This window comes from Protomyctophum bolini (assembly GCF_963924005.1).
Source record: "Protomyctophum bolini genome assembly, chromosome: 7".
Classification (NCBI taxonomy): domain Eukaryota; kingdom Metazoa; phylum Chordata; class Actinopteri; order Myctophiformes; family Myctophidae; genus Protomyctophum; species Protomyctophum bolini.
In genome coordinates this window covers 31,753,546-31,780,706 of record NC_137868.1, presented here as the reverse complement: position 1 = coordinate 31,780,706, position 27,161 = coordinate 31,753,546, and the positions used below count along the sequence as shown (strand labels likewise).

At 44.7% G+C, this 27,161-nt stretch overlaps 2 protein-coding genes across 5 annotated transcripts; one reads left to right on the top strand and one right to left on the bottom strand.

Annotated features, from left to right (window-relative positions):
- Positions 1 to 39: 39 nt before the first annotated feature.
- On the bottom strand, positions 40 to 22,448 carry echdc1 (enoyl CoA hydratase domain containing 1). Of its 4 annotated transcripts, XM_080768799.1 has the most exons (9): positions 14,889 to 15,239; positions 13,734 to 13,909; positions 12,063 to 12,205; positions 11,800 to 11,852; positions 11,305 to 11,385; positions 10,963 to 11,168; positions 9,930 to 9,985; positions 8,742 to 8,810; positions 40 to 54 (listed from the first exon to the last, which is right to left on the bottom strand). In XM_080768799.1, exons 1-8 carry the CDS (start codon positions 14,999 to 15,001, stop codon positions 8,763 to 8,765), a joined length of 876 nt encoding a protein of 291 aa, XP_080624925.1. In that variant the 5' UTR covers positions 15,002 to 15,239; the 3' UTR covers positions 40 to 54; positions 8,742 to 8,762. The 4 variants fall into 4 exon arrangements, with proteins under 4 accessions (XP_080624925.1, XP_080624924.1, XP_080624923.1 ...); XM_080768798.1 differs by lacking the exons at positions 40 to 54; positions 8,742 to 8,810; positions 9,930 to 9,985 and adding an exon at positions 22,371 to 22,448 and having other exon boundaries at positions 10,607 to 11,168; positions 14,889 to 14,957; XM_080768797.1 differs by lacking the exons at positions 40 to 54; positions 8,742 to 8,810; positions 9,930 to 9,985 and having other exon boundaries at positions 10,607 to 11,168; positions 14,889 to 14,957; positions 15,087 to 15,232.
- rnf146 (ring finger protein 146) lies at positions 2,213 to 6,678 on the top strand. Its single transcript, XM_080768945.1, has 3 exons — positions 2,213 to 2,471; positions 3,175 to 3,230; positions 3,755 to 6,678. The coding sequence occupies exon 3, from the start codon at positions 3,768 to 3,770 to the stop codon at positions 4,905 to 4,907; it is 1,140 nt and encodes a 379-aa protein (XP_080625071.1). The 5' UTR covers positions 2,213 to 2,471; positions 3,175 to 3,230; positions 3,755 to 3,767; the 3' UTR covers positions 4,908 to 6,678.
- Positions 22,449 to 27,161: the final 4,713 nt, after the last annotated feature.

The window sequence follows — 27,161 nt, the reverse complement described above, 5'->3', positions numbered from 1 at the left end:
TGCGTCATAACGTGCAGTTTTGCCAGATTGTGTGAGAGAATTAAGCAACCAGGTCTATGGAAAAGAAGCAAGTAAGCAACATGGTTATTCAATTCATGGAGCAATTTTAAACCTACCGGTGTAACCGGTATATGCATAATGCATCTGCTATTTTCAAAGTGAAAATTGTAGAATATTTTCGAAACATTTTAACAACACACAAAATACTTTCAGATGGGGGGTTCTTGGATAATATTGATTGATTGATTTAAATTTGTATTTCACAGTATATGTAGAATGGTAGCTACATTTCAAATGAAGTAGGCCTATTAAAGTAAAAGTAAGTAAGCCTTGCCGTACAGATAGGCTACTTAGTTTAGACTAGTCATTGGTTAGACATGGGTTAAGGTTATGTTTAGGTGTGCTCCCCCGTGGGAGGTTAGGTTTAGGGTGAGGGTTTGAGATAGGTTTTAGTTGTAGGACTGTCTAATCTAAGTACTGCACCTGCCGAGCCATGAGGCCCATAGAGCAGGAGCCTATCTCCTGTTTCTGTAGCATTAGGCAGCTTGATGTACAAGTAGGCCTAGACGCCCTGGACATAGCACTAGTACCCCCAATCTAACCCTTGATGCTGAGTGCCAAGCAAGGAGGCATTGGGTCCCATTTGTAAAGTCTTTGGTAGGCTATGACCCGGCCGGGGATTGAACCTCGACCTCCCAGTCCCAGGGCGGACACTCTAACCAGAAGGCCACTGAGCTGGTCAACAATTTCAAATGAAAGCACAGGTTAATAAAAAAAAAAAACTGTTACTCTGGACACATTGATACATGATTATATAAAAGGTATTATCATATTAATTTATCATTGTTAAGTTCACGTATATCCACGGGCATAGTAGCATGATGATGCCATTACAAAACATGGGCAGTCACCGTCTCTGTCTCATGTTATTCTTTAGTTAGTATAGCGATCGACTACTATACAATCAAATAAATCTGTATACAAGATAATTCCAGAGAGGGAGGGAAATACTAAATGAACTACATTACATTACATTAACATATTTCGCGGGGTGAGTTGGTAAAGGGGCGAGTTGTCTGGTATTCTTCTGGAGGGGAGACAGGTGGTGGAGGTGAACGGAACACTGTCCCCCCTCCCAGTGAGCTGTGGCGTTCCACAAAGAAGCAAACTAGGACCTTTACTGTTCCTAATATATGTAAACGACATGACATCAGCTTGTGACTGCAACTTGTTCCTGTTCGCAGATGACTCTGCATTGCTGGTCTCAGACAGGAACAAAGTGCAGGTTGAAAAGGCCCTCAGCTCTAAACTCGGTAGAATCTGAACCTGCAGGCTCCCTGATAACAAACTATCTTTACACCTGGGAAAAACTGAAATCATTCTCTTTGGATCAAAAAGTTATCTTAGCAAGGCAGATAGCTTCATGGTTAGAGTGGGTGACAATATTTGGAATGCCCTACCAACAGCCATTAAGACATGTGAATCTCTTGACTCCTTCAAAGCCGCTCTCAGTCAAAGGGCACCTTCAGATGGCTGCAATTTGAAACTCGAATAAGTGTTCCTTCCACGTGCTACATCCGGTGTAAAGGAGCGACTTGAACACTCATGCATGAAGGAAGCATGAGTTCAAGTCCGTTGCTCTCCCCAGGTTGGCGGAGGGTGTGTAGAGCCCAGGATCACATTAGATAATTGACACATGGGGTGAAAAATGGGTTACAAAGATCGTGGGAGAAAATGTAGGGAGAAAAAAAGAACCACTGGTTTAAACAACATTAGGAAACAACTATCAAGCTCAAAATAATCAACTACACTTTATAAACAAGTTAACAACCCTCACCCCCAATAAAAAACACAACTTGCATCTACCAATATTTGCAAGCAACCTTTACAGGGTAGGCTACAGACCGATTAATTAAATATGAAGGACCCCAATGGAAACAACTAAGCCATAGGCTTGCTTATGTTTTTAATACTCTTAGCAGATCTTGGATTGAACTGTACTTTCCTGTGCCTTTTTTCTGCAAACAATTATCTGTTAATACAGAGTCAATCAATCAATCAAAAAAAGAAAAGCAAGCCCAGAGGCACTTCTAATAAGCAGACCTGGCAACACTGTTAACGTTACGCGCGTCATTACGTATACATGCGTGGTTACGCCCCCGCCCCCCAGACGGACTCTCTCTCTTTTGGCCCGAAAATAGCAGATCTACAAGCTCACGGCGTGTCGCTTACGAGACACTCCGTGAGCTTGCAGATCGGCTATTTTCGCCGCGCGACGCCGTCGTACGGCGAGCCATATAAATCGGGGCTGTTCGTCTCGGATTCTTTTTTCGGAGGAAAACAAAAGCCCCAGTTAGCATTTTGATAACAGTCTCCCCTCTAAATCAAACGCTGGAAACAGCAGTGGCACGAGCTGATACTGTATACAACAGAAAGAAGACGACAACATCCAGTGTGACACGGCACGTAATGTGAGTATATCCCGCTGCATTGTTTAAGATGATCATGTGTTCGATATGTAACACAGGCTAGCTGTTTGTATCCCAGCTGTGCTAACCCTGGGCTAACCAGATAGCACTGTCAGTTGAACGCCGTCTATTTGCTGGAATGGCAGGAGTTTTTTTCAATGCGAACGTCACTAGCTAATCATAACAACAGGTCTCATTGTTTTGTTTTTATCAGTCATTATAAATCTGGCCAGTCAATCGTTACGGTCTTTAGGGTGTTTTTTGTAACGACGTACGTCACGTATATTTATTTATATATATTTCCCAAACTAGCGCTTGCTAACTAACTTAACAGTTAACTTTAACTGGTGTTGTGTCCACAATAAAGACAAAGGATTCTCTGCCTGGCTGCTTGTACTGGTTTACAAGTGTTACTATTAAGACAAAAACTGGGTTAACAGTTCCCTGTATACAGTGACCAACAGATCAGTCGTTTCCCCGGTAATCCAACACAACAATGTCACTGTTTATCAGACAACCAGTTAACGTGTGACCTGTAGGGAATGTTATCAAACCTGGCAACTCTCTAGTGATTATGATAATATTCACAGTGAAGAGGCCCAAAACGGCAGACATACATTTCAAGTTCCATAATGTAAGCTGTCACTGTCTTGGTTGGATGTATATAACGTAATTTGATCGTGTTGTTGACACTGTTTTTTTTCAGTGGCTGGTTTGAAGAACCGCACTCCTAATGATACACCGACATTAACGGTTCTTGCAGTAAGTATCTAATAGTTTTTATTGTCCCACTATTGTTAGAAAATAAACGTGATCTAGTGTAGAATAACCTATAGCGATTTATCTTTAAATTATTTTATTAGTCAGAAATGTAAACAGCATGTGGTACAGTCAGACATGAAGGCTAAAAACCAAGGATAACACTTGGCTTTTAGCTTGTTTCCATTGTGGTGGCCCTATGTATTCCATTATTTAATGAACATAGCATAAAAAACACAATAATACAGTTATAAATAATTTCTTAACTACTGGGCTAGCAAACACGAATAGTTGCTCTAGATACTTTGTTGTATTTCAACATTAAATGGTATCCCTTCTTCGTGGTCCATATCACACTGTAATCGGTTTATCTAACCTAATAATATTAACAATGTCCTCCGCCCTCTCCTCTTCCTCTCTGCCATCAGAGATGTCCATTTAGCATTTAGGCATGATGTGACATCATTCACAACAGAAACCATGTATCTGCCAATTCTAACGCTTTCTCAATGTTTCCTATTCAACAGTACTTTTCCAAGGATGGCTAGCTGTAGCGAGGTAGACCACTCTGTTAGCTCGCTCCCATCCAGCAAGAAGGGTAGCGACGGTGGTGGGGGAAGTGGTAACAGTGCAGAGTCCTCGTGTTCTGGCTCCAGTGGCTCTTCTCCGGCACTGCCTGTACCAGAGTGTGCCATCTGTCTTCAGAGCTGTGTCCACCCGGTGCAGCTGCCCTGCCGCCATGTCTTCTGCTTTCTGTGTGTTAAGGGAGCATCCTGGCAGAGCAAGCGATGTGCCCTCTGCAGACAGGAAGTGCCGGAGGATTTCCTGGAGAGACCGACGCTGCTCTCCCCGGAGGATCTGAAGGCATCGGCTGGACGACCGTCGGCGGGGGATCACGCCTGGTACTATGAAGGGCGTAATGGTTGGTGGCAGTATGACGAGCGGACCAGCAGGGAGCTGGAGGACGCTTTCTCCAAGGGCAAGAAGACGGCTGAGATGCTCATTGCTGGCTTCTTGTATGTGGCTGACTTGGAGAACATGGTGCAATATCGGCGCAACGAGCACGGCCGTAGGCGCAAGATGAAAAGAGACATTGTGGACATCCCCAAGAAGGGTGTGGCAGGACTGCGTTTGGACACTGAGGCTGGGGCTGTGGCTGTTGGGGCAACAGGAACGGGTCGAGAAAACTCTGCAGATGGTGCCGATACCATAGCAGGGGCACAGCAGCAGGTCACTATCCCCCAGGCTCCCAGACCCCCCACCTCTCTTGGGGGCCAACCTGGCAGCAGCAGCCCCTCTCTGGTGGACACACTCTCCCAGTTGCAAATCAGTCCCAGGCCTATACCTGCCCAAGAAAGGTCTGATGTTGGGGAAGGAGAGGAGGAAGAGGAGGAAGCCTCTCCCTCTAGGTCCTCTGACCCTCATACCTCTGTGGAAGAGTCTGGCTCTGGTGATTGGAGTGATGATGAAGAAGAGGACGACGATGAAGAAGATGAGGAAGGGGGTGGAGACGACGAATGTGTGGAGCCGTATGAGATGAGGCCAAGGAGGCAAAGACTGATTCCAGAAGACAGAATCCCTCCTGGGGCAGAGTCTTCTGACGCTCCCCCTTCCTCATCTTCCAGTAGCACTGGAAGGTCCAGAATGCCTGATGGCCAATGTACAGTGACTGAAGTGTGAAGTCATCAACCTCATTAAATGGCTATGTTCCATTAATTTATTCCTTCTCATATGCCCTTGTTCACTTCACTGTCACAGATCTGATGTTGGAGAACTGGAGAAAAATAAGCTTTTATAATTTGTGCTTATTTTTGCAGCGTGTTCATACCCATTTCAGACAGAGGGCATCCATGTTCTTGTGAGCTTGTAGATTGGCTATTAAGGAGCAGGGAATGGGAGAATGGTGTCTTGGTGTGCCCATGTAATTTAGGTAATGACTTGTGTGACGACTGGGGTCGTGTATTATTATTATTCCCCCTAGATTAAATGGTTCATAACACTTGTTTAATGTAAATGACATGGGACGACGACTCCTTTGTACACTTGCCATTTGCTAAAATGGTCGCCTGGTCTTCCTGAACACTAGTTAAAGGATTATAACATTTGAATTTGCAATTTAAAATTAAAGTATATACCGGTAAGTATAAACTTACAAGAACGGTGTCATGAGCAGTGAGACACACGATGTGCGTCGCCCAGAGCCTGTCTACACTGCAGAACCACGCGAAATTAACGGGGGACATTGAATTCGCATTGAAGATTAAGTACATTTCATTCATGCCCATTGTGATGATGGGAATCACGATTCCCAGGGACTGTTTTGAAGTTCCCGTCCAAATCTGTGACATCATGTAGTGAAACAAGGCACAAAAGAGGGAGTTATTGTAATGGGGCGCAGCCACTGACAATTTACATGAATATTTACAGCTTAGACACACACAGGCTTCCCAAGCTTGGCTCATCTGACTACTGTTGACGACCCTTAAATCCCCTAATGTAGTTCCTTGTTTCAGATGTATCTAATGATGAAAATGTACTTTCAAATACTGTTAACTGTTAACTGTTAAAAATTGACAATTTTGGCACAGTGGCAGTTGGTTTCCTGTTATCTGAAATCAAAGCAGGTCTTAAATTAATAATTTGCTGATTCAGGGCTGTAGTGTAACCCCATGAGCTACAGTATGTAAATATTGCAAGCTCACACTCAAGATTTCACAATTCAGATCTTTAAGAGAAATTGGCAAAATCATCTGGCTGCTGAGATTTGGTTCTTTTACATCAATATTAACCAAGTGTCTTATATAGAATCTATTAAGAAACATACTTAATAAGCAATTAATTGCTCATTAACGATACATTTTAATCTCTGTTCTGACATAACTGAAAGATAATTGGTCACTTTTACATAAATCATCTTGGTGTTAATCTTCTGAGTCGGTTTCGGTTTCCAGTATTCTTTCTAGCCATGACTAATGTATTTAATTGGTGTGTTGCTTAAGAAAAACATGGTCTTTGAGTGTTCATTATTACCCATGTTGAAAGGCTAGTATGTTTAATAATGTGCATGTGTTTGAAGACCGTTTGTTTTAACACTATTGGGTGGGGAGGATGTTTCATTGATTCTGGGGTTTAGTTTGAATTAATGTGCAGTTTGTTTTTGCCTTTCCTCTGGTTGTAACTCTTCTCTTGTTTCATCTAATTTCTAAGGCGGTAAGAGAACACTTGTTGGCCATCTCCAGAAATGTTAAGTTTTAATTATATTTCTTTGTGGGGAGGGGATTGTCATTTATCCCCCACACTTTGTTTTATTTCTTAAACGCATAATTACCATTTCCTCCGGTGTTTCAGTTTTACACTTCTCATTCTGAAAAATAAAGTAAACGTAACTTTCTGTAAGCCTTTGCTTGATTTCACAGTTTGTAATTTAAGAATAAATTTCATCAACCTTAAAGGATGGGATTTTGTGTTTTCCAGTTGTTGAATCCAAAAGTTCCCCAATTGTACAATAGAACTTATAGTAAAGACATTGTTGGAAGTGTCACACCCAGAATGGCAATATGGCATACATGTATCACACAATTGTATCACTTCATCTTGAAACTATTAGTGGTTTACCGTTTTGAAGCACATTTTATGACTTGTCCCTCATAACATCATGACCGAGTAGAATACAAACTGGTCTTTGCCAAGATTTCTAATTGGTAAAGTTTGAATATTTGATCAGATACATAAGGTTCCACACACTTTTCCCTGAGTAAATCTCTCATTAATACATATGAAATTCCTTCCAGCATGGAAAAGCAACAAACATTTGAACTGCATTTCCACTCAATGCAATTATTGGTGGTTCGAATCCAGGCTCCTCCTGTCCACATTGTACCATTGTAAAGTGCTTTGAGCACTTGGAAAAGCGCTATAACAAACATCTCAAGATGTCTTAAGTAAATAATGCTTGGAATTTATAGAATTGAAAACAATAGTCTACTTCAGTGATACTCAACCTCAGGCCCGCGGGCCACATCAGGCCCGCGGGACCATTATGACTTTAATTACATTATTATAAGTAATACTATTAGAGTTGTACTATTACTCGAACGAAAATAAAAGCTTGGGGGGGGGGGAGATGCAATGCAAATGAAAGACATACTGTGTATCCCTATTCCCTGACATAATTTTATAGCTAAACGGACAGAATTCTATTTTATTTGAATGATGAAACCCAGCTGCCATTAATAGTTGGAAATGGAAATTGCGGAAATGGAAATGGTGGAAATTGCGGAAATGGTAATTGCGGAAATTGCGGAAATGGTGGAAATGGAAATTGCGGAAATTGTGGAAATGGAAATTGAGGAAATTGCGGAAATGGAAATTGCGGAAATGGTAATTGCGGAAATTGCCCTTCACTTATAGCTATCTATTTTCAGGTAGATTGTTTTATTTTACTCAGTCAGCCATATCACTACTCATTTCTTTTCATGAAAAAGGTCATAGCTGGGTAATCTATTTTCAGGCAAATTGTGTTTATTGTATTTTATTTTACTCAGCCATAACAATTTATTTTCTGTTAACCAACTTGCTGGCTGGCAGGCAGGCAGACAGCTACTCATAGACAGGCAGACAGACAGACAGCTACTCATGGAGAATTGGACAGGCAGGCAGTCAGACAGCTACTCATAGACAGGCAGACAGCTACTCATGGACAATTGGACAGGCAGGCAGACAGCTACTCATGGACAATTGGACAGGCAGGAAGGCAGACAGCTACTCATAGACAGACAGACAGCTACTCATGGACAATTGGACAGGCAGGAAGGCAGACAGCTACTCATAGACAGACAGACAGCTACTCATAGACAATTGGGCAGGCAGGCAGACAGCTACTAATAGACAGACAGACAGCTACTCATGGACAATTAGGCAGGCAGGCAGACAGCTACTCAGACCGGCAGACAGAAAGCTACTCATGGACAATTGGACAGGCAGGCAGGCAGACAGACAGACAGCTACTCATAGACAGGCAGGCAGACAGCTACTCATAGACAGGCAGACAGTAAGACAGCTACTCATTGACAGACAGACAAATAACTACTCATGGACAGACAGACAGACAGGCAGGCAGGCAAAGAGCTACTCATGTTATGTTATTATGTTATTATAACAGCTACTCATGTTATGTGCAATAATTTGTGCAGTTATGGAAACAGCTCTTTGTGTTTATGCAAGAAAATGTAACACATTTATTTATTTACATATTGTGTGCATGCACATTGTACTTTGATACATTTTGCGAAAATAAAGCAATTGAAAGAGAGAAGTTATCAAGTATCATTAATGTCGTAATTTTATCTACTGGCCCCTGGCCCCTTGCCATTTTTGTAATGTGGCCCACAGGTAAATCTATTTGAGTATCCCTGGTCTACTTAATAGTCTAACTAGCAAGAAATAGCCTAATGTCAACTGATTCAGGGCCTTAACATAAGACAGTTTAGAGTAAAACATGTCTATTCACCTCACCTGTGATGTGGATGTTTGGTATTATTCTGCCCACAGTGGCACCACAGGCCTGGTCAGGAAATGAATGACCTTTGTAAGAGGAACAAGAGACAAGCCCTGTCATGCTCTAGGGACTTGTCTGCTGATGCATCATTTGTTCAGTAATATATTTGTATAGAAAGCCGAAAGCAGCTCTGATATGGGCAAGTGAAAAAATATCAGTTTACATTTTAGTTACAAATGAGTACTAAATGTTTCATGATTTTACGAGATTAACCTTTGACTCATGTAAACACAAAAAAGGAGGTTGAATAAAGTTCATAATCATATTCATCGGCATCCAGTGTTGGAAAGGTTACTCAAAAACTAATATATTACCTATTACTACTTACTTTACTTAAACAAAACTAAAGTAATATTGCTTTACATATTACTCCATGTCAAAAGTAACTAGTTACTTATTACTTTTTATTACTGGTAGTGTGCATCATCTCCGTATCCACTACAGTCTAGATCCGCTAGATCAGCAGCCTGCAAAGCAACTCGATTCCAACCCAGTCTACCATTATAAATAAGCACTCATGTCCACAGTACCACCAAGGCTCATGAAAATAGTAATGAGTTTATACTTTTGAAAAACTGTAATATTATTATTATTATTATTATTATTATATTATTATAAGTAATTAGTTATATTACTGGAAAAGGGTAATATGAATTTAAGTAATAAGTTACTTTAGTTATTTTCCTACACTGTCGATATCTACTACTGTAGCCTATGTGCTAATGTTAGGCTCGGGCAAGCATCTATAACATTAACCTAATCCTGCATGGGGAGGAATACAGAAAATCTCTGGAATGTAGCATCGTTTTGGTTTGTGTTTTTCACAGATGTACTGTGCAATTACACAGTACATCAACCATACATTTTTATTAAAAATATCAATCACACTCACATCAAGGATATCCCTTCACTATACAGACAACACATATTTTAAGATGTGCACAATTCCGTGAATGGGCGACTGTCAAAAGTGTACTGTAGATGTCAGATAACCATCAAATCTCCCAATTTTACATTTAAAACCAAATTCATCAATTCCTTCACAAAAAAGGCACCGTATCAGTGTTTACAATGTGTCAGCTGTGCTGTTGTGATGATTAACCGCTTAACCACAAAGAGAATACCTTTTTATTTTAAAAACTCACCACTGCGGAGTCTGGGGGTTCGAATCCACCGGGTTGTATCCGGCATTGCCGTGCATCTACACAAACACAATTGGCTCATGTTTAGGGGATGGAAGCTGATCCGGGCGGGGATGGTGTTAACCAACAGGTCATGGTGGAAAACACAAACTTTATCTTGAAGTTATTAGTGGTTTTAAAGCAGTGTCATTTACAAAGCCACACTCCAGTTCTGATTGAATTTGTATGAAAATGTGTTTGTCGAGTCAAGTAAAAAAACAAAAAAATCTATTTGTATTCATTTCCACCAATGACTACTCAAATCAAACGTGGAGAAAAATACATTACATCTACATTTTGGATAAATACTGTACTGTTACCCACATGGGGTAAGCAGCAATCTGCAAGCAGCACTTGCAGATTTTGTGAAAGGCTTTGCCTGTTTATGCAGCACAGGGGTAGGAATCTCTCTGAGTGCCAGGCTAGTTTTAATTTGAGTTTGACCAATGAGTTCCAATTATATACAGTACTATTTGATAGTGTGCTTGGAAACTCTGCATCAACAGCTTTCTCACAACTTCAAATGTGGTTAGAACAGCAAGTTCAGCAATACATCCTGTAGTCATCTGTCAATCATCTATCACTCTACTGCCACTGCAAAACCTTTCCACATTTAAATCGAGGCAATCATTTTTTGAGAACATGGTGTTTATTGCAAGAACATTATTTAATGTCCGAGACTTTAAAGAGCAAGATGGTTTTCAGAGTTTTCCCAAAAGTTGAACATGAACTGTCAACTGTGCGCTAAATTACTACTGTAGGAAACTGGGTGGCCATCACTTGTGTTTGGACTTGCCAGCCAAGGCCTGTAGATTTGCCGGTCCACCCCACACTGTCCCGAATACATCCTTTTCAGTCCTCAGAGCCTCAGACAGAGATAATTCTCTCCCTGACAACACCACCCTCTTCATAGCCTGGATTACAGGGGCTGGGCCTTTTGTATAGCGACTCAGCCAGTTTTCTGCCTGTTCCAGAACACTGATGGAACTGCTTTCACCTTCCCTTGCTTGGGAGACTCCCAGGACTCCATCTGCCAATCCAATCTGCACACCCAGCTCAGGGTCCACTTTCAGAGCTCCACCCAGGAGCTTCAGGGCATTCCGGCTGTCCACAATGTGGACCAAGCGGGCCGCACCGCCCCACCCCGGGACCAGGCCCATGTGTTTGTGTACAAACTGGATCACACTGCCTCCAGCCATCAACCTACAAGTGGAGGTGGAAGAGTCAGATGCTAGAACGTAGGAACAAGATTAAGTGTGTGCGTGCGTGCGTGCGTGCGTGCGTGCGTGCGTGCGTGCGTGCGTGCGTGTGCATGCTTTTTCTCATCATCTCTGTGTACCTGAAATCACAGGCGGTGGTAAGTTCTGCACCTCCTCCGAGTGCTCTCCCCTCTACCAGTGCAACAGAGATCAGAGGCAACCTGCACTGGGAAAAATAGCAGTGTTGTTACACTGTATACAATTAGATTGATATATACAACTTGTATACAACTTGGTTGAGAAACATCAGGTCGCCAGGTTGAAAGTGGTTAATCCAACAGAACACACATACTGTATCACTGCGCCATAATTGTTTTGTCAAAGTTATGTTAACGTGTTTTAATAATGTATGTTAAAGCACGGGTTGATTTAACTCTAGTAAGCAACAGCAACGCAAAGCCAACATATTGACTGAATGTTTTCATGACTTTGGAGGGAAAAAAATTACTTTAAATCTAAAAATAAAACTACTAATGGAAAATACATGTACAGTATGCATGATGATATACTGTGTGACTGTATGACATTCCATATTTTGCTACTCTGCCATATGTAGTAGAGGCAGAAGCCCTTACCTCAAAAGTCTGGTCAGAGTATTTTGCATGAACATACACATCTTCATCCCATCCTACAAGCACAAATACATAAATCACAAAATCAAAGTCATCTAAAGGTACAGTACAGAAATCCAAACCACATGTACAATGCACTGTATATAGAATGGAAAAGAGACAGCTGAGAGAGCAAAGGAGAGAAACATACAGTCTAGGGTGAGACAGGCAGACAGCTTGTCAGAGACAGACAGGGCGTGGCAGACACAAAATATGTATGTTTCTACCTGTGGATTAGAGATGGCTCTCACAGCATTGAGGTCTGAACCAGAACAGAAGGTCCCAGCTGCTCCCTGGACAATGAGTCCTTTGCCCTCTGTCCACGTCTCCAGTTGGCTCACACTCTGCTCCAGGTCCACCATCATACTACCTGGAAGGGAATACACAAGCAGTTTCTAGACCTTCATTTGCTAATGGGAGTCATACTAAACTAAATTGCACTAGAATTACTTTGAAGTTGTCTTAATTTGCAGAAGTTCCAAAAGTGTTGACCTCCGTCCTGCTAAATGTATCACATCATGTCAAGTCTCATACCTCAAAATGCTAGTTAAGAATATCCAAGGCAGGAACCTTGTATCATCTCCAGATTTGACCTTTTACAATTTAGGCATTTAGCAGACGCTCTTAATCTAGAGCGATTTACATTAAGCAAGAAGAAAGAATAAAAAAGCATGGCAATACATCAAATACATACAAAGTAGTTATCATGAATCATACGTAAGCTTAAGAGCACAACAGTGGAAAATCTATATAATGAAATTATGCATACCGGTATATATATATATATATATATATATATATATATATATATATATACTATGCAGTAACATGCTATAAGTCTACATAAACTGCTCTCTAAGTCTACATAAAAATGCTATCTAAGATACATAAGTTGAGCCTTTTCATACGCCTGTAGGAGGTCGAGGCTAGGTCAAATACTACGGCAAGTTCTATGGGCTAAGATGGAGTCAGAAGATTGGGAGGGAATCTGCAGTTCTGATTGCAATGGGAAGTGCATTCCATAGTTTTGGAGCCAGAAGGGAGAAGAGTTTGGGACGTGTGGAGCGTTGTCCCAGTGTTTTTAGGGCAGCTTCCCTGCGTCGGCTGATCTGAGCACTCGGGAGGGTTTGTAGGGTGCGATCAGACTTGCAAGATATGGCGGTGCCGTACCTTTAGTTGCTTTGAATGCCAGCATCAGAGTTTTGTACAGTTTTGTACAGTTTTGGGCAGCGACTTGGAGCCAATGGAGGGAGCGGAGAAGGGGAGTGACATTGCTTTACTTTTCGTAAAGTAATGGCCTACTTCATACTACAAAACTACAATGTAGTAAATAACAGATCTGTGTTTGCTATTTTTTTTATTTAAATCCTGAAAAGTAACAGTTTTGGACACTTAGGTTTCCACCCAACATCAACGGATTATGCAATATTATCAATTCAAAACTAAACATGTATTGTACAGTACATTTCCAGAGACTACAAGGTAAAGCTCTTAAACTACAAGCACATCAAAACAAACTAGGCAGTACAGAATAGGAATTATATGAATGCAGTTTGAAAACATAATTTTTCTACTGTTTATGTAACACCCGGGAATCAAACCCGGGTCTCCCACGTGAAAAGTCGACATCTTAACCACTAGCCTAAAAGGCAATTCCCCTTGACCGGGGTGAGCTTTTGGTCATCGTGCAGAGGCTCTGAGCCACTACTGCTACAGTACATTTACAGTACATGAGAAATCAACCCTTCAAAATGATTGACAGACAATGCAGCTTTGATCCCTGAACACCAAATCCCCTGGACGCAAATCAAGAATGCCACCTTGTACCAATATAAGATCTGACATCCATAACGCCACTGATAAATCCACAGCCTAACACAGTACTGCAGAATTCATACCAGACAAGGCGTTCATGCGAGTGGGGTTGTTGATGGTCAGCACCGCGATGCCAGACTCCTGTTTGACCAGGTCAACGGTACCTCCAGGAAAAGCCTGCAGCTTCTCTCTGATCTCCTCCTGGTTGAAACCATGGCTGCTAGAGTAAACACAACCACTGCTCTGTCTCTGAAATGGCCTGAGAAGAATAGAGATGGTTAGAACATGACAACTACTCCTTCTGCATCCAGCACAGGAGATTGCTTAACCTTGTGCCTCGGCTCTCTGGATTTGCAGAAGTTGCTGTTACAGAAGGAACAGGACTGATTGCGAACCCCAGTATATTTAATATTAAATACATACTTGATGCTCAACTGCCTGTAAAATGTTTAGAGCTAAGAGAGCAGGTGGTGTGGAACTCATGAACAGAAAGAAATATTGCATTCTCAAGAAAAATGAATATAAATGTTTCGTAACACAAACAAGTGCTGGAATCATAGGACTACAGACAGGCCAAACAGGCCTTTATATTTTATATAACTACATAAATCAGTTTGTTACATATGTGGTATCATGTCCCCAGGAGAAATACAGTCTACTTAGCGTAATATTTACTTTGCATAATGGTGTATTGTGAGCTGGGGGAGGTCATGGGCAAATGGTTTAAAAAGTGAAATATTAAAATATAAAACATTTCAAAAAAGTTGATGACCATGACCTTCCTCGGATCATAACACACTGCAGTGGAAAGTTTCAGCACCACACAATCTGGTTTGTGTTGTACCACAATGGAAACAAGACCCCAAGGACTTCTTTGTGTTATCCTTTTAGCCTTACTGTCTGACGGTACCACATGCTGTTTACATTCTGACTAATAAAGTATTCAATCAATCAAAAAACCTGTGTTGTGGGTGAGCATAAAAGACAAACATACACAGACAACTTCAAATTAAATTAATTCCTTAAACGCTATACTGTATATTAATTGACCGGGGTTCCACAGGGTCTATACATGGTCCTATCCTTTTTTCCGTCTAGGCCTACACCAAATATTGTCGCCAAAAACAGACAATCTAACAATGCTATTTTTGCAGAACGTTTGCCTGTTATGAGATGCCCAGAATAGGGATGCTAGGGTTGATGTGGTTAAAGGATCCTAACTGGACAAGCTCCTTTACCTAGTACTCCAGGACCCCCTGCCGACACTTCTCTTGAGGAGTCTACTTACTGCACACAGAACCATCCTTCTGCAGCATGAAGATGGAGAGGAGAACATCAAATTAATGGACATTCTAGGAGGGAAAGGTATCTTAAAGACAGGGCAATAAATAATTATAGACACTCACTGGATTCCAAACTAATGTCATAGTACCTACCTATAATTTGCCATTATCATAAACAATACATCTGTTTTGGTCCTTGGAAGTCGTGTTTGAACAGCTAAATCAGCTCAATACTGGCACACTTAAACTATCAATAATTCAATATGCTTTTTTTAATTATTTGCAAATATAGCTAGGTTTGAAACTTTGAAAGCTACTGATAGCAACTATCTCCATTCATTATCGTGCAGTTCAACCTGGTCCATTCTGTTACCCAAATGGGCATCTTACTTCTCCCATCTTAAGTCATTACTTAAGTTAATTATTACTTAAATATATATTTATACAACGCCTGATGATGGCAACATATAGTGCTGAGTCGCTGTGGTGCGTTGAAACAAGTAGTTCTTTTAAGTTGTGTTCGCGAAATACTTCGCTTATGGGAGGTTTCGATCTGAGAAAGCGAGGTGCAGATTTTCATTTATGAACTCACACAGGCATTATTTAATGCACTGTGGGTTTAAGGCTCGTGACGTAGGCACCCAGCGCCCTAGGCGTATATAAGGCCTAGCTGCTACGTCACAGGCCACTCGTTTTCCTTCTGCCACAGAGGTCGCATGATTAAGCTATCCAGCCTGTACTTTGGGCAATTCAGCGTCTCGAAAACCGGGCAAGAGGACAAGACTCAAGCTCCGTGAGGCTCCCTGGTATAACTGGTTAGCATTCATTGTAATTTTAAAAGCAGAAAAGAACTCTATTACAGCTTTTTTCTCGACGTTGAAACTTGTTTTGACTCTAGGAAAACTAGCTAAATTCCGATACGGCTTATTACCGTAGCAAGCTATTTAGCCTTAGCTGTGCGGCTTCACGGGCCTATTACCCGCGGCTCCGCTAGCTTAGCTAACTTAAAGAACAAAGGAACAGGCGAGCCCGCTCTTTTTTAAGCTAGCCGTCACTGGCTGTGACGTTAGTGAACGGAAGGAAAGGGTGAACCCGCTTTCTTTTTTAGTCTTGTTTTTTAGCTAGCCGTCTCTAAGCTGTGACGATAGTAAAAAAATAAGAAACAATATGTCTAAGTGTGCTTCGAAGAAGAACAACCTCTCCGGGGGAAAGACGTGTGCCGTGGGGGGGTGTAACAACACCATGGCTATAAAGGACGAGCATGCTATTTGTGTCTACTGCTTAGGACAGACTCATGCTCGCGACGCTATCACCGGGGAAGGCCCCGGCTGCATCCCCTGCGACACCATCCCTGACGCGCTCAAGAGGTCCCGTCTTCAACGCGTGAAGATGTTCTATGAAAAGTTCGAAGGCGAAAGACCCGACCCAGACTTGCCTCCTCAAAGGGAGAAGCAGGTCTGCGAAGGGCCTCCACGTTCCACACCTAGACAGAAGGTCGACTGGCCGCCGTTAGCACGTAGCACACCAGTGCCGCATGCTAGCGCGGCTAACAAAGAAAAAGAAAAGCCTGTGCCGGCTCCGCGCACGCGCGCCCCGGCCACGGCCAACTCTGCAGCCTCCCGGGTCCCGATAGACAGGGCCGAAACCCATGACTACGGGGCCTGGGGAGCAAAGCAGAAAATGTCGACCCAGCCAAAGCAGCCAGCGGAGCGGGGGAAGTTACACACTACACGGCCTATTACCGTGGAAGAGTTTCCCCCCGCTCCATTGACTAGACCGCGCCCGCTGTTAGTCAAAGCTGCAGCGGAGCCTCCCCCGAAGCGCGCAGCACATACTGTCGTGCCTAGGAGGATGGCTGACCGCATGGACCCGTCCCCAGGGTACGACGAGGAGGAAGAGGAGGGTAGCCTCCCTTCCTACCAGCAGGAACCCTACGTCCAGGACTACGTCGTCGTCGACGAGGCCGAATACTCGGACTACATAGACGACGAGGACGACGGCAGCATACCCCGCGGCACTCTCTACGAGGAGGACGACGGGGACATGCAGACCGAGGAGCAGCAGCACCGCGAAGAAATGCTGACGGATGAATCCGACATCATGGGCATTTACAAGAAGGCGGTCCTGCGCTGCGGCCACGAATGGCCCCAGTCTTCAGTCAAAAGAATCCAGTGGGAAGGTAGGAACGAAGACCGCTGTCCTCCCCTCCCACTTAAGAAGCAGAAGCTCCCCCAGGGGAAAGGTTTCCTCGACACCATTACTATGGCGTGGGGGGACCCACTGACGGAAGTGGAGTGCACCACTCGCAGCACCAGAGGGGTGATGGAGATGGTGGACGCCGGTGACATGGGTCTGGACGGCATGCCACCGATGGACAAGGACGTGGCGGCCTACCTCGCCAATCCATCCGTCCCACGCGTCATCCCACTGAACAGAGACCCTGTCTTCTCCTCCACAGCAGACAAGGAGGCAGCGAAAATCAACAAGTGGATGCACGCCCACATGTGTTTCGTGGCCAAGGCAGTCAACGCTGGAGCCCTCCTACAGGGATCTGCAGAAAGACTCCTGGCCCAGATGGGCAACCTGTCCTGCCCACAGGACCTCGCCGAGCTCCGCCGCCTCAATCACGAGATGGCGTCTCTACAGTGCGAGATAGCGGAGCACACTGGGAAAGCCCTAGTGTCCTCCGTTCTACAAGAAAGGATGAGGTGGGTCAGCCTGGCCCCTCTCTCAGAGCCCGTCAAGAAGGACATGATAGGAGCCCCTATCTCTCCTACAAGCCTGTTCCACGGGGTCCTAGAGAAAATGTCCGTGTCCATACAGCAGGCCGAGTCCTCCACTAAGACAATGAAGGCTCTCGAACCTTTGGCTGTCCAGGCCCCTTCCAACCGCCCTACCAGGCCTAAGAAGGCACCATGGAAGACCAGAACGGACGTCAAGGGACCACCCAGGAACCAGGACCGTGGCGGGGACAGACCAGCGCAGCGCGGAGGACGTACCAAGAGGGACGACACCCGCCGCCGCTCTCCCCCACCCTACAAGAAGGACGCTCCCAGAGGACGTGGTTATGGGAAGCGTAAGTGAGGCGCCCGGCCGGGTCCAGAGGGGGGTCAAGGCCGCACCCCCCCTTCCTCCTACAGTTCAGAGTTCTGCGAGGGGACTAGTGGTCACGGACCTCAGCCCCGAACCGCAACACAAGCGCTTCAGAGAGACTGTATATGCAAAAATTGCCCCTGTATTTGTCTCTCAGAAAAATGTTGTTTTATGTGCAAGAGAATCACATGTGTATGTTTTCAATTCAATAAAGAAAGAAAAAACAAAAAAACACAAAAACAAAACAATAAGGCGCACTCTGACGGGCATAAGCCCACATGTGGGAGGCATAACCCACTCTACGACAGCATTAGCTGTCGTAGGCCAGAGCCGTCACGCCCGATTTTCCTCTCACACTCTGACACAGAGTGTGAGCAGGAACAAGAGGCCATGCCTCTACGCGTCCAAAACGCTAGAGAGCGCCAGAGCACCACGGACAGGATCCCCTCTGAACATGGAGGGTTCCCTGTTACGTCACCTACCACAGTGGCAGACGCAGGGGGATTACCCATGGGTCATGCGCACTATAGCAAAAGGTTACATGCTCCAATTCGCCTCAAAGCCGCCCACTTTCGACAAAGTCATCTTTTCAAAAGCAAGCGGGGAGGCAGTGCACATTCTACAGGGGGAAATCAATTCCCTCCTGCAGAAAGGCGCCATCTCAGAGGTCCCTACCATACAATCCCTAAACGGATTTTACTCCCGTTATTTCTTGGTAAAAAAGAAAGGGGGCGGACTTCGCCCCATTCTAGACCTCAGAGCCCTGAATCAATTTCTGAGGAAATTTCGATTCAGGATGCTGACGCCGCCAGTCCTACTACGCTCACTCCGCGAGGGGGACTGGTTCACGTCAATAGACCTACAGGACGCCTACTTTCACGTTCCAATTTACCCCCCGCACAGAAAATTCCTGCGCTTCGGGTTCGAAGGGAGAATTTACGAATACAACGTACTCCCCTTCGGAATGTCCGTGAGTCCGAGAGTCTTTGTGAAAGTGACAGCCGCAGCTATAGCTCCACTCCGACAACAGGGCATTCGTCTAGCAACGTACATAGACGACTGGCTCCTGTCAGCAGACTCACAGCAGGAGGCGCTGTTGCACACACAACAAGTGCTCAACCACCTCCACTCCCTAGGGTTCCGAGTGAACCAGGAAAAGAGCGTGTTAACTCCGACACAGTCTATAGACTTCATCGGTATAACGCTGGACTCGATTTCTTTCACGGCTCGTCCGAGCCAAGAAAGAATAGAGGCAATAATACAGTCCACGGCGTCATTCAAAAGGGATCGCTCGATTCCATTTCATGCATGCCTGCGGATGGCGGGGCTTATGGCCTCAGTGGTTTACATAATACGCCTAGCCAGGCTAAATATGAGACCTTTTCAACGGTGGATGAATGCGTTACGCATACCCATGCACCGTCGCCGCCAGAGAATAACAGTGACGTCACAATGCGTGCTAGCACTGAAATGGTGGGCGGACAGACGAGCCCTCTCAGAAGGCGTCCCTATGGGCAGACCTCTGACCAGGAAAGTCGTCACCACAGACGCCAGCATGTCTGGCTGGGGAGCCACATTGGAGGGCACCACAGCCAGAGGACTGTGGACGGGACAATTACTGTCCTGCCACATCAATTATCTGGAGTTGATGGCGGTGTTCCTCGCACTGAAGAGCTTCGAACCGCGCATCCAAGGTTGGCACGTCCTGGTCAGGACAGACAACACGACAACGATGTGCTACATCAACAAGCAGGGAGGACTCAGATCCCCCCGCTTGCACCAACTGGCTCAGAAACTCACGTTATGGTGCGACGCTCGTCTCTTATCCATTACAGCATGCCACGTCCCGGGTGTTCTAAACACAGGGGCGGACCTGCTGTCCAGGGGAGACCTCCGATACGCAGACTGGTCACTACACCCCCAAGTAGCGAACCAGATCTGGTGCAGGTTCGGAGCACCCGAGGTAGACCTGTTCGCCTCAGAGCAGGACACGAAATGTCCTCTCTTCTTCGCCATGAGAGGACCATCAACATTGGGACTAGACGCTCTAGCTCACCAATGGCCCAGGTCCCTTCTCTACGCCTTCCCTCCACTGGGTCTCATTCTTCACACTCTGGACAGAGTGAGGACTCAGGGTCTGACGCTACTTCTAGTAGCACCAGCCTGGGGCGTGTGGAGGACGGAAATAGCTCCCCTCCTCTACAGCCAACCATGGCAGCTCCCTCTACGAGCGGACCTCCTCACGCAAGCGAGAGGAGAGATCTTCCACCCTTGCCCCAGGGACCTGGACCTCTGGGTCTGGCCCGTGAAAGGGTGATGCTGACAGAAACCGGCCTCCCTCCGAATGTTATTGCAACAATTCAGAGGGCCAGAGCCCAGTCAACAGCAATACGCTACGAAACAGCCTGGAACGTGTTCGAGCGGTGGTGCTTAGAACGACCTAACCAGGTTATCCCCTTCCAAGCTTCAATAGTCAACATCCTGACATTCTTGCAGGAGTTCCTGGATAGAGGTCTAGGCCTCTCCTCAGTGAAAACCCACCTTTCAGCCATTTCGGCTTGCCACGTGGGCATTGACAACCAGACAGTATGGAAACATCCGCTGGTAAAACAGTTTGTGAAGGGCGTACGCAGGGACTGTAGGGTCAACAGGCCCCTGGCCCCCTCCTGGGATCTGTCACTAGTACTCAGGGCTCTAACAAATGAGCCCTTCGAGCCACTGCAGACGGCTGACTTAAAATCCCTTACTCTTAAGACAGCCCTCCTAATCGCTCTAACGACCGCTAAGAGGGTCAGCGATCTACATGCACTTTCGACCACTCCAGAGTGCATGAGATTCGACGACAGGTCAACCAAGGTCACCATCAAAGCAAACCCAGCCTTCTTACCAAAGAACGCTTTCTCGGTCTGCGTACCGGTGGACCTACAGGCTTTCCACCCTCCCCCCTTCGCCACGGAAGAGGACAGGAGGCTGAACTGCCTTTGTCCAGTAAGAGCGCTCCGCGCCTACATGGATAGGACAGGCCCCTACAGGATAGGCCATCAACTGTTCGTATCCTGGGGTGAAAGAACCAGGGGAAAACCTGTCACCAAGGTCACTATCTCCAACTGGATAGTGCAGGCCATTCGCCTGGCCTATACCACTCAAGGGGTAGAGCCACCGCTTACGCTGAAGGCTCATTCCACGAGAGGCATGGCAGCATCCTGGGCGCTCCACAAGGGCATCTCGATCCAGGACGTCTGCACAGCAGCGAGCTGGTCCTCCTCCTCGACCTTTGCCACATACTATAACCTAGATGTGGCAGTGCCTTCTATAGCGCACGCGGTCTTGGGAGCAGCCGCACCATAGGTGGACTACGTACATTATATATATAATATATATAATAACATAATATTAATAAAGTCCACCTTACAGAGCCCCGGAGGGAAGGGAACAATGCCCCCTCCTTCCTCTATAAACCCAGGCTATCTGGGGTAACCCTTCTCTACCCCAATTAGCCACTAGGTGGGACCGGGCCACAAACCTGAGGTTTGTCCCCAGCCCTTAAATGATTCCCAAGTCCTAGGACTGGCTAAGTTCTGGATACGGGAGTTCATAAAGTCCCATAAGCGAAGTATTTCGCGAACACAACTTAAAAGAACATTAAGGTTTCTTTAGAAACCATGGTTCTTTAAGTAAGTGAGCGAAATACTTCGCTGAACACCCTTCTGTCATGCTCTGTGGCAGAAGGAAATTGTTCGAGTGGCCTGTGACGTAGCAGCTAGGCCTTATATACGCCTAGGGCGCTGGGTGCCTACGTCACGAGCCTTAAACCCACAGTGCATTAAATAATGCCTGTGTGAGTTCATAAATGAAAATCTGCACCTCGCTTTCTCAGATCGAAACCTCCCATAAGCGAAGTATTTCGCTCACTTACTTAAAGAACCATGGTTTCTAAAGAAACCTTAATGGTTTGTAGCTTGTGATGGAGTGTCGTTATTGCTTTGATTGTTGGGCACACAGCTACAATGTTAATTAGTAAACATTTACACGTCAGTAACTTTATACTATAAGAGTAAGACATTCTTTGAATTTAAATAATAGAGACTTTTAGTATTGTAATAATGGAATAGCTGGTGAACCCAGTCCAGTGTTTAGTATCATTCTAATGAGTTCCACACTGCATCACATTCATTTAGCCATTTTTGCTACTTCAAGAACTGCTTCCACTGTGACCTGTCCTGACTCCTGATCTATCATTGTCTTCGGTGTGCCTTTTGTTAACGGACAACGAGGCTAACATCTGGAGCACATTATCAACGTAATTGTTATGCAAGATCACACAACATAAATGGAATCGCTAACCTTGGTTATTATTGTGAAAGTCTTGCTGTGTTTCAATTAAACCAATCCCTCTAGAAACATGATCTAGTCGGGAAGCTTCCACATAGAGCCCCACTCTAAGCCTAGAGCCTACTGTTGCAATGTGATGCATTTGGCCACCCGGGGGCAGAATAACACCCTTGCAGCATGAAGAGGATTTGTGTTTTTATTTCTGCTCTTCCACACCAAACTTGGAAGTGTGGGTAAAAAGCAGTCTATGGTAAAAAGTCAGGTCCTTAATGAAGATAGGCTATTTGTGTGTAAAAAAACACATTAGCCATAACCTCTTGGTTTAATACTGTGGGCTAGCCTACCACAAAGAATGATCTGGTCTTTGTCTGTCTTAACAATTTGTAAACACACAGTCTGCTCAGGAAGACTTCGAGCAGGCATCCATGTCCTTATTCAGTATTAGGAGAGCTGGCTTTGAAATGCAGTATTGGCACAGGGAAATGGCAGTCGTAACTCGTAATAGTATGTCACATGATCATCTTTGGTCGATTGGCAAATGTATGTTTCAGTATTGTGCTGTGTGTTTGTGAAAATAAAGGCCACAATTTACTTTTGAGATGATTAAATGGCACTGTGCTTTGTCATGCAGGACTACCTTCATAGATAGATAGATAGGGGTGGGAATAGGCATATATCCCAAGCCGTGGATATGCACGGCTTGGGATACACTGCCATGTCTTCCTTCTCAGAATGCATTTCTTTCACATGGATTCCAAGGGATTCGATTTCCCAAAAGTTGCGTAACTGATCTGACAGTGCCTGTTCCTCTCCGACGCTGATGTGCATCACTTCAATGTCCACAACTTCAGTTATGATATTTAGCGTGGTGACTTCTCCTTGCACCAGCCATCCAAATACACTTTCCAGTGCAACTAGTCCTTCATTCAGTCTCTCCATTTTTCCTGTGACCATTTTCCAATATTGGTCTCCGCCAATTAGGACTCCTAATTCCACTGCATCCATCCCTATGATGGGTACATCTGCTATGGGCATTCCTTTTGCTTCCAAGTCCCTCCTTATCTTTCCGTTTGGCACTTTAATCATAGAAGAGCTCAACTTGGAAGATCAGCTTGTCTCAGGGCAGCTTAAATGCTATACAAACACCAATGTTTAATTGCTGCCCTGAGGGCAGCTTTTAAATGCTGGTCTCAGGGCAGCCTAAATGCTATACATACAACCATGTTAAATTAAAATTGCTGCTCTCAGGGCAGCATTTGAATGCTGGTCTCAGGGCAGCCAAATGCTATACAAACACCAATGTTAAATTGCTGCCCTGACGGCAGCATTTGAATGCTGGTCTCAGGGCAGCTTAAATGCTATACATACAACCATGTTAAATTGCTGCTCTGGGGGCAGCATTTGAATGCTGAATGCTTAAATGCATTAAATGCTTAAATGCTATACACCAATGTTTAATTGCTGCCCTGAGTGAGGGCCCTCTGTAAAAAATGACAGACTTTTCTTGGAACTATCTCTTTCAGATAGGCTTTTTTATTGCCTATGTGCTGAGTAACTTCATGGATCAATTTCAACCCTTTTGCAGTAAAAGTAAATCTCGGGACAATCCATTTCATGAAGGGGACATCCTAAAGATATGAAAATGTTTTGTCCCGTTTTGTTATACCTCGGGGAGGGGTATAGTCAACTTTTGGGGCTTTGTTTCCTGCACTATAAACGACTGCAGACGTGTGGGTGCATTATTCAAACAATCTGTCACACGAAACATCAGTGATTCACACCAGCATTGAGGTGTGTGAAGTTCTGTTAGATTCTTGTGAATTATTCAGGGTTAGAGGTACAGGGTCACGGCTTGACCCTGTACAAGCAGACAGCCAGTCAGGAAGATATAACCATCTCATCCATCATATCAACGCAAAAAAAACTTGCATGCGTTTTTCTTTTCCCCCCACAAATGAATCCCCTATTTGACATACTTCATCATGAGACAGTGTCACACGAAAGTAGCTAAAACAGCAGGATAATTTTTCTAATTTCCTGAAAAGTAATGGTCTTTAGTCCTTGGTCTATAAACAAACTGCTGTTGTTGAAGAGAGAGCATGTACTGAGCCCAACACAGCCCTTTTATAGGGCACAGGTGAGTGTGATTGGTTGAAGGCGGAGCCAGGGAATCAGAGGCTGGCAAATGAGGGCTGCTGGAGTCAGCCACACTGACATACACGATATAGACGATATAATCATCTCTATAAGAGACAGAATGAAAGAGGGACAAAAAGGAGAAAGAAAATTAGGACAATGGGAAACCAGATGGGCAGAGACATGGAGAAGGAGAGACAGAGATGAGTTCTGAGGAGAACAGGGAATTACTGTCAGAGGCAGCAGGATCTTGAGCTATGTTCTGTCGTGTGAGATAATCTATAGCTTCCAGGGACGTAAATCGTTCTTCACATCCTCCACCCATCTCCAACGCAATACTCTGCTCCGGGAAAACAAACTGCAGGGGGGGAATCAGAAATAGCTTGTAAGGAATGTACACTGCTGTGTGCATGCATGTGTGTGTGTGTGTGTGTGTGTGTGTGTGTGTGTGTGTGTGTGTGTGTGTGTGTGTGTGTGTGTGTGTGTGCGCGCGCGCGTGTGTGTGTGTGTGTGTGTGTGTGTGTGTGTGTGTGTGTGTGTGTGTGTGTGTGTGTGTGTGCGCGTGCCTGCGTTTGTTGAGAACACCCCTCAGGGGTCCCTTTTACCTGTATAGTCTATACACCAAATTTCTTCACTGTGTAGACACATTTATTTCTTTATTTAAATCACTGCACAACCTGGCTCCCCCCTACCTCTCCGATCTCCTCAAGCCACACGCCCCATCCCGCTCCCTCAGGTCCAGCGACGCCGGCCTCCTTGAGGTCCCTAAAAGGATCAAACGGAAATCCTGGGGCGACAGGGCCTTCTCCGTGGCTGCCCCTACCCTCTGGAATGCCCCCAAACACATCCGAGATGCCCCCTCACTCCCCAACTTCAAATCTGCACTGAAAACCCACCTGTTCACAATCACATTTCCAAGCTGATGTGTTTTTAAAACTTGTTATATGCACTGTTTTATTGGTTTTATTCTTTTAATAGTTTTTTTTCTAATAAAGTTGTCCTTTTTTTTCTTGTTCCCCCCTGGCCCCAACACATGTAAAGCGTCTTTGAGTGTCAAGAAAAGCGCTATATAAATCCCAGATATTATTATTATTATTTATTTTGATGTTCGCCTAGAATAGCGGACACTATAGGGTTCATGTGGTTAAGGGTCATCAGGATACAGTGGCCGTCCTAGTGACTCTGTCTCTGTTTTAGAATCCACGGTTCTAGAATCTATTTAAAAGCAAGAAGGAATCCTAAAAGGTCGGTGGGACTCTTCAGGCAGACATTCCAATGCAGACAGACTGGCAGCTCTGTCTCTTGCTGAGTACAGTATAGTCAACTGGGTCAACAGCCCACAACCTGTCTCTAGGCATCACGTTGGGTCTAAAAAAATTTCATCTCATGGACACCCAAATTGGTAAATGGTGCATTTATATAGCGCTAGATTGTGCATTACATTCACCCATTCACACACAGACATACACTGATGGCGACAGAAACCATGCAAGGCACCAACCAGCACATCAGGAGCAATTAGGTTCAGTGTCTTGCTCAAGGACACTTCGACACTGACTCTGGGGGAGCCCAGGTTTGAACTGGCAACCTTGCAGTTACCATCCAGCCACTCTACCCCTGAGCCACTGCAGATCCCCATCTGAAAATATTGTGAGATCCACGGATCTCACTTTGAGAACCACTATCATATCAAGTACAGTGCCTGATTAGAAAAGATTCTATTAAATAGAACATAACAATAGATGATAGGTCATCTTCTCACTAAGCCTGCCTCTTGCCTTCATCCTTTGCTCAGTCATTTCTGTTGTTTTGATGAGGTTTTATGATCCATCCCTGAGAGCCTCTACCTGATAATGGAAGTTAGAAAGAAAGAAAGAAAGAAAGAAAGAAAGAAAGACACTCACGTAGTGTGAGTGAGAGGCCCTCATCAACACTGATCAATATGCAGCTGTCCAGGGCTCTACAGGAAGTCTGGGAATGTGCTGCAGTCAGCATGGCTCTAAAATCAACCCACAGAGATAAGAACGCACGCACACGCACGCACACGCACACGCACAAACACACACTATTTCAGGGCAGGAAGAAAGGCAGGTTGGCAGGTGTCAGGCGTCCTGTGGTAAATCCAGGTTTCTTGTATGGACAGATCGGTGTCTTTCACAGTTTTTTATTTACTTTCTTTTTGTGGGCATTTTGTATGCTTGACACAAGGCAAGCCATTTAGTTCATTTCATATACAAACAATTCGATGCGCCATTTGAAACAGATATTAACAGCTCTATTTTGAATGTTACTGTGGTAAGTGAAGTACTGAACTAACATACCTCGTCTGCTTCCTTGTATCGTGTTTTAAAAGACGAATACAGTATTGATGAACAGTATACATAAATAAATGTTATATCACATTTTAGTTTTAGTTATTGTACAAATTATTTTGTAGATCCTGGCATCCTGCATGGGCCAAAGGTACATCCACAGGTGGATCACGGAAATGGACACGTTTGGGGACCACTGGGAGGTCAGTGGGACTGGAGGGCTCAAGCCCAATCTGAGGCCACTCCAGGCCATGCAGCGAGAACATCTCTGTTAGGCAGAGGATGAGAATAAACAAGCTAAATACTATATGTTAATTTCACTCAGGATGCTAAATTAACAGTTACAAATGGATAA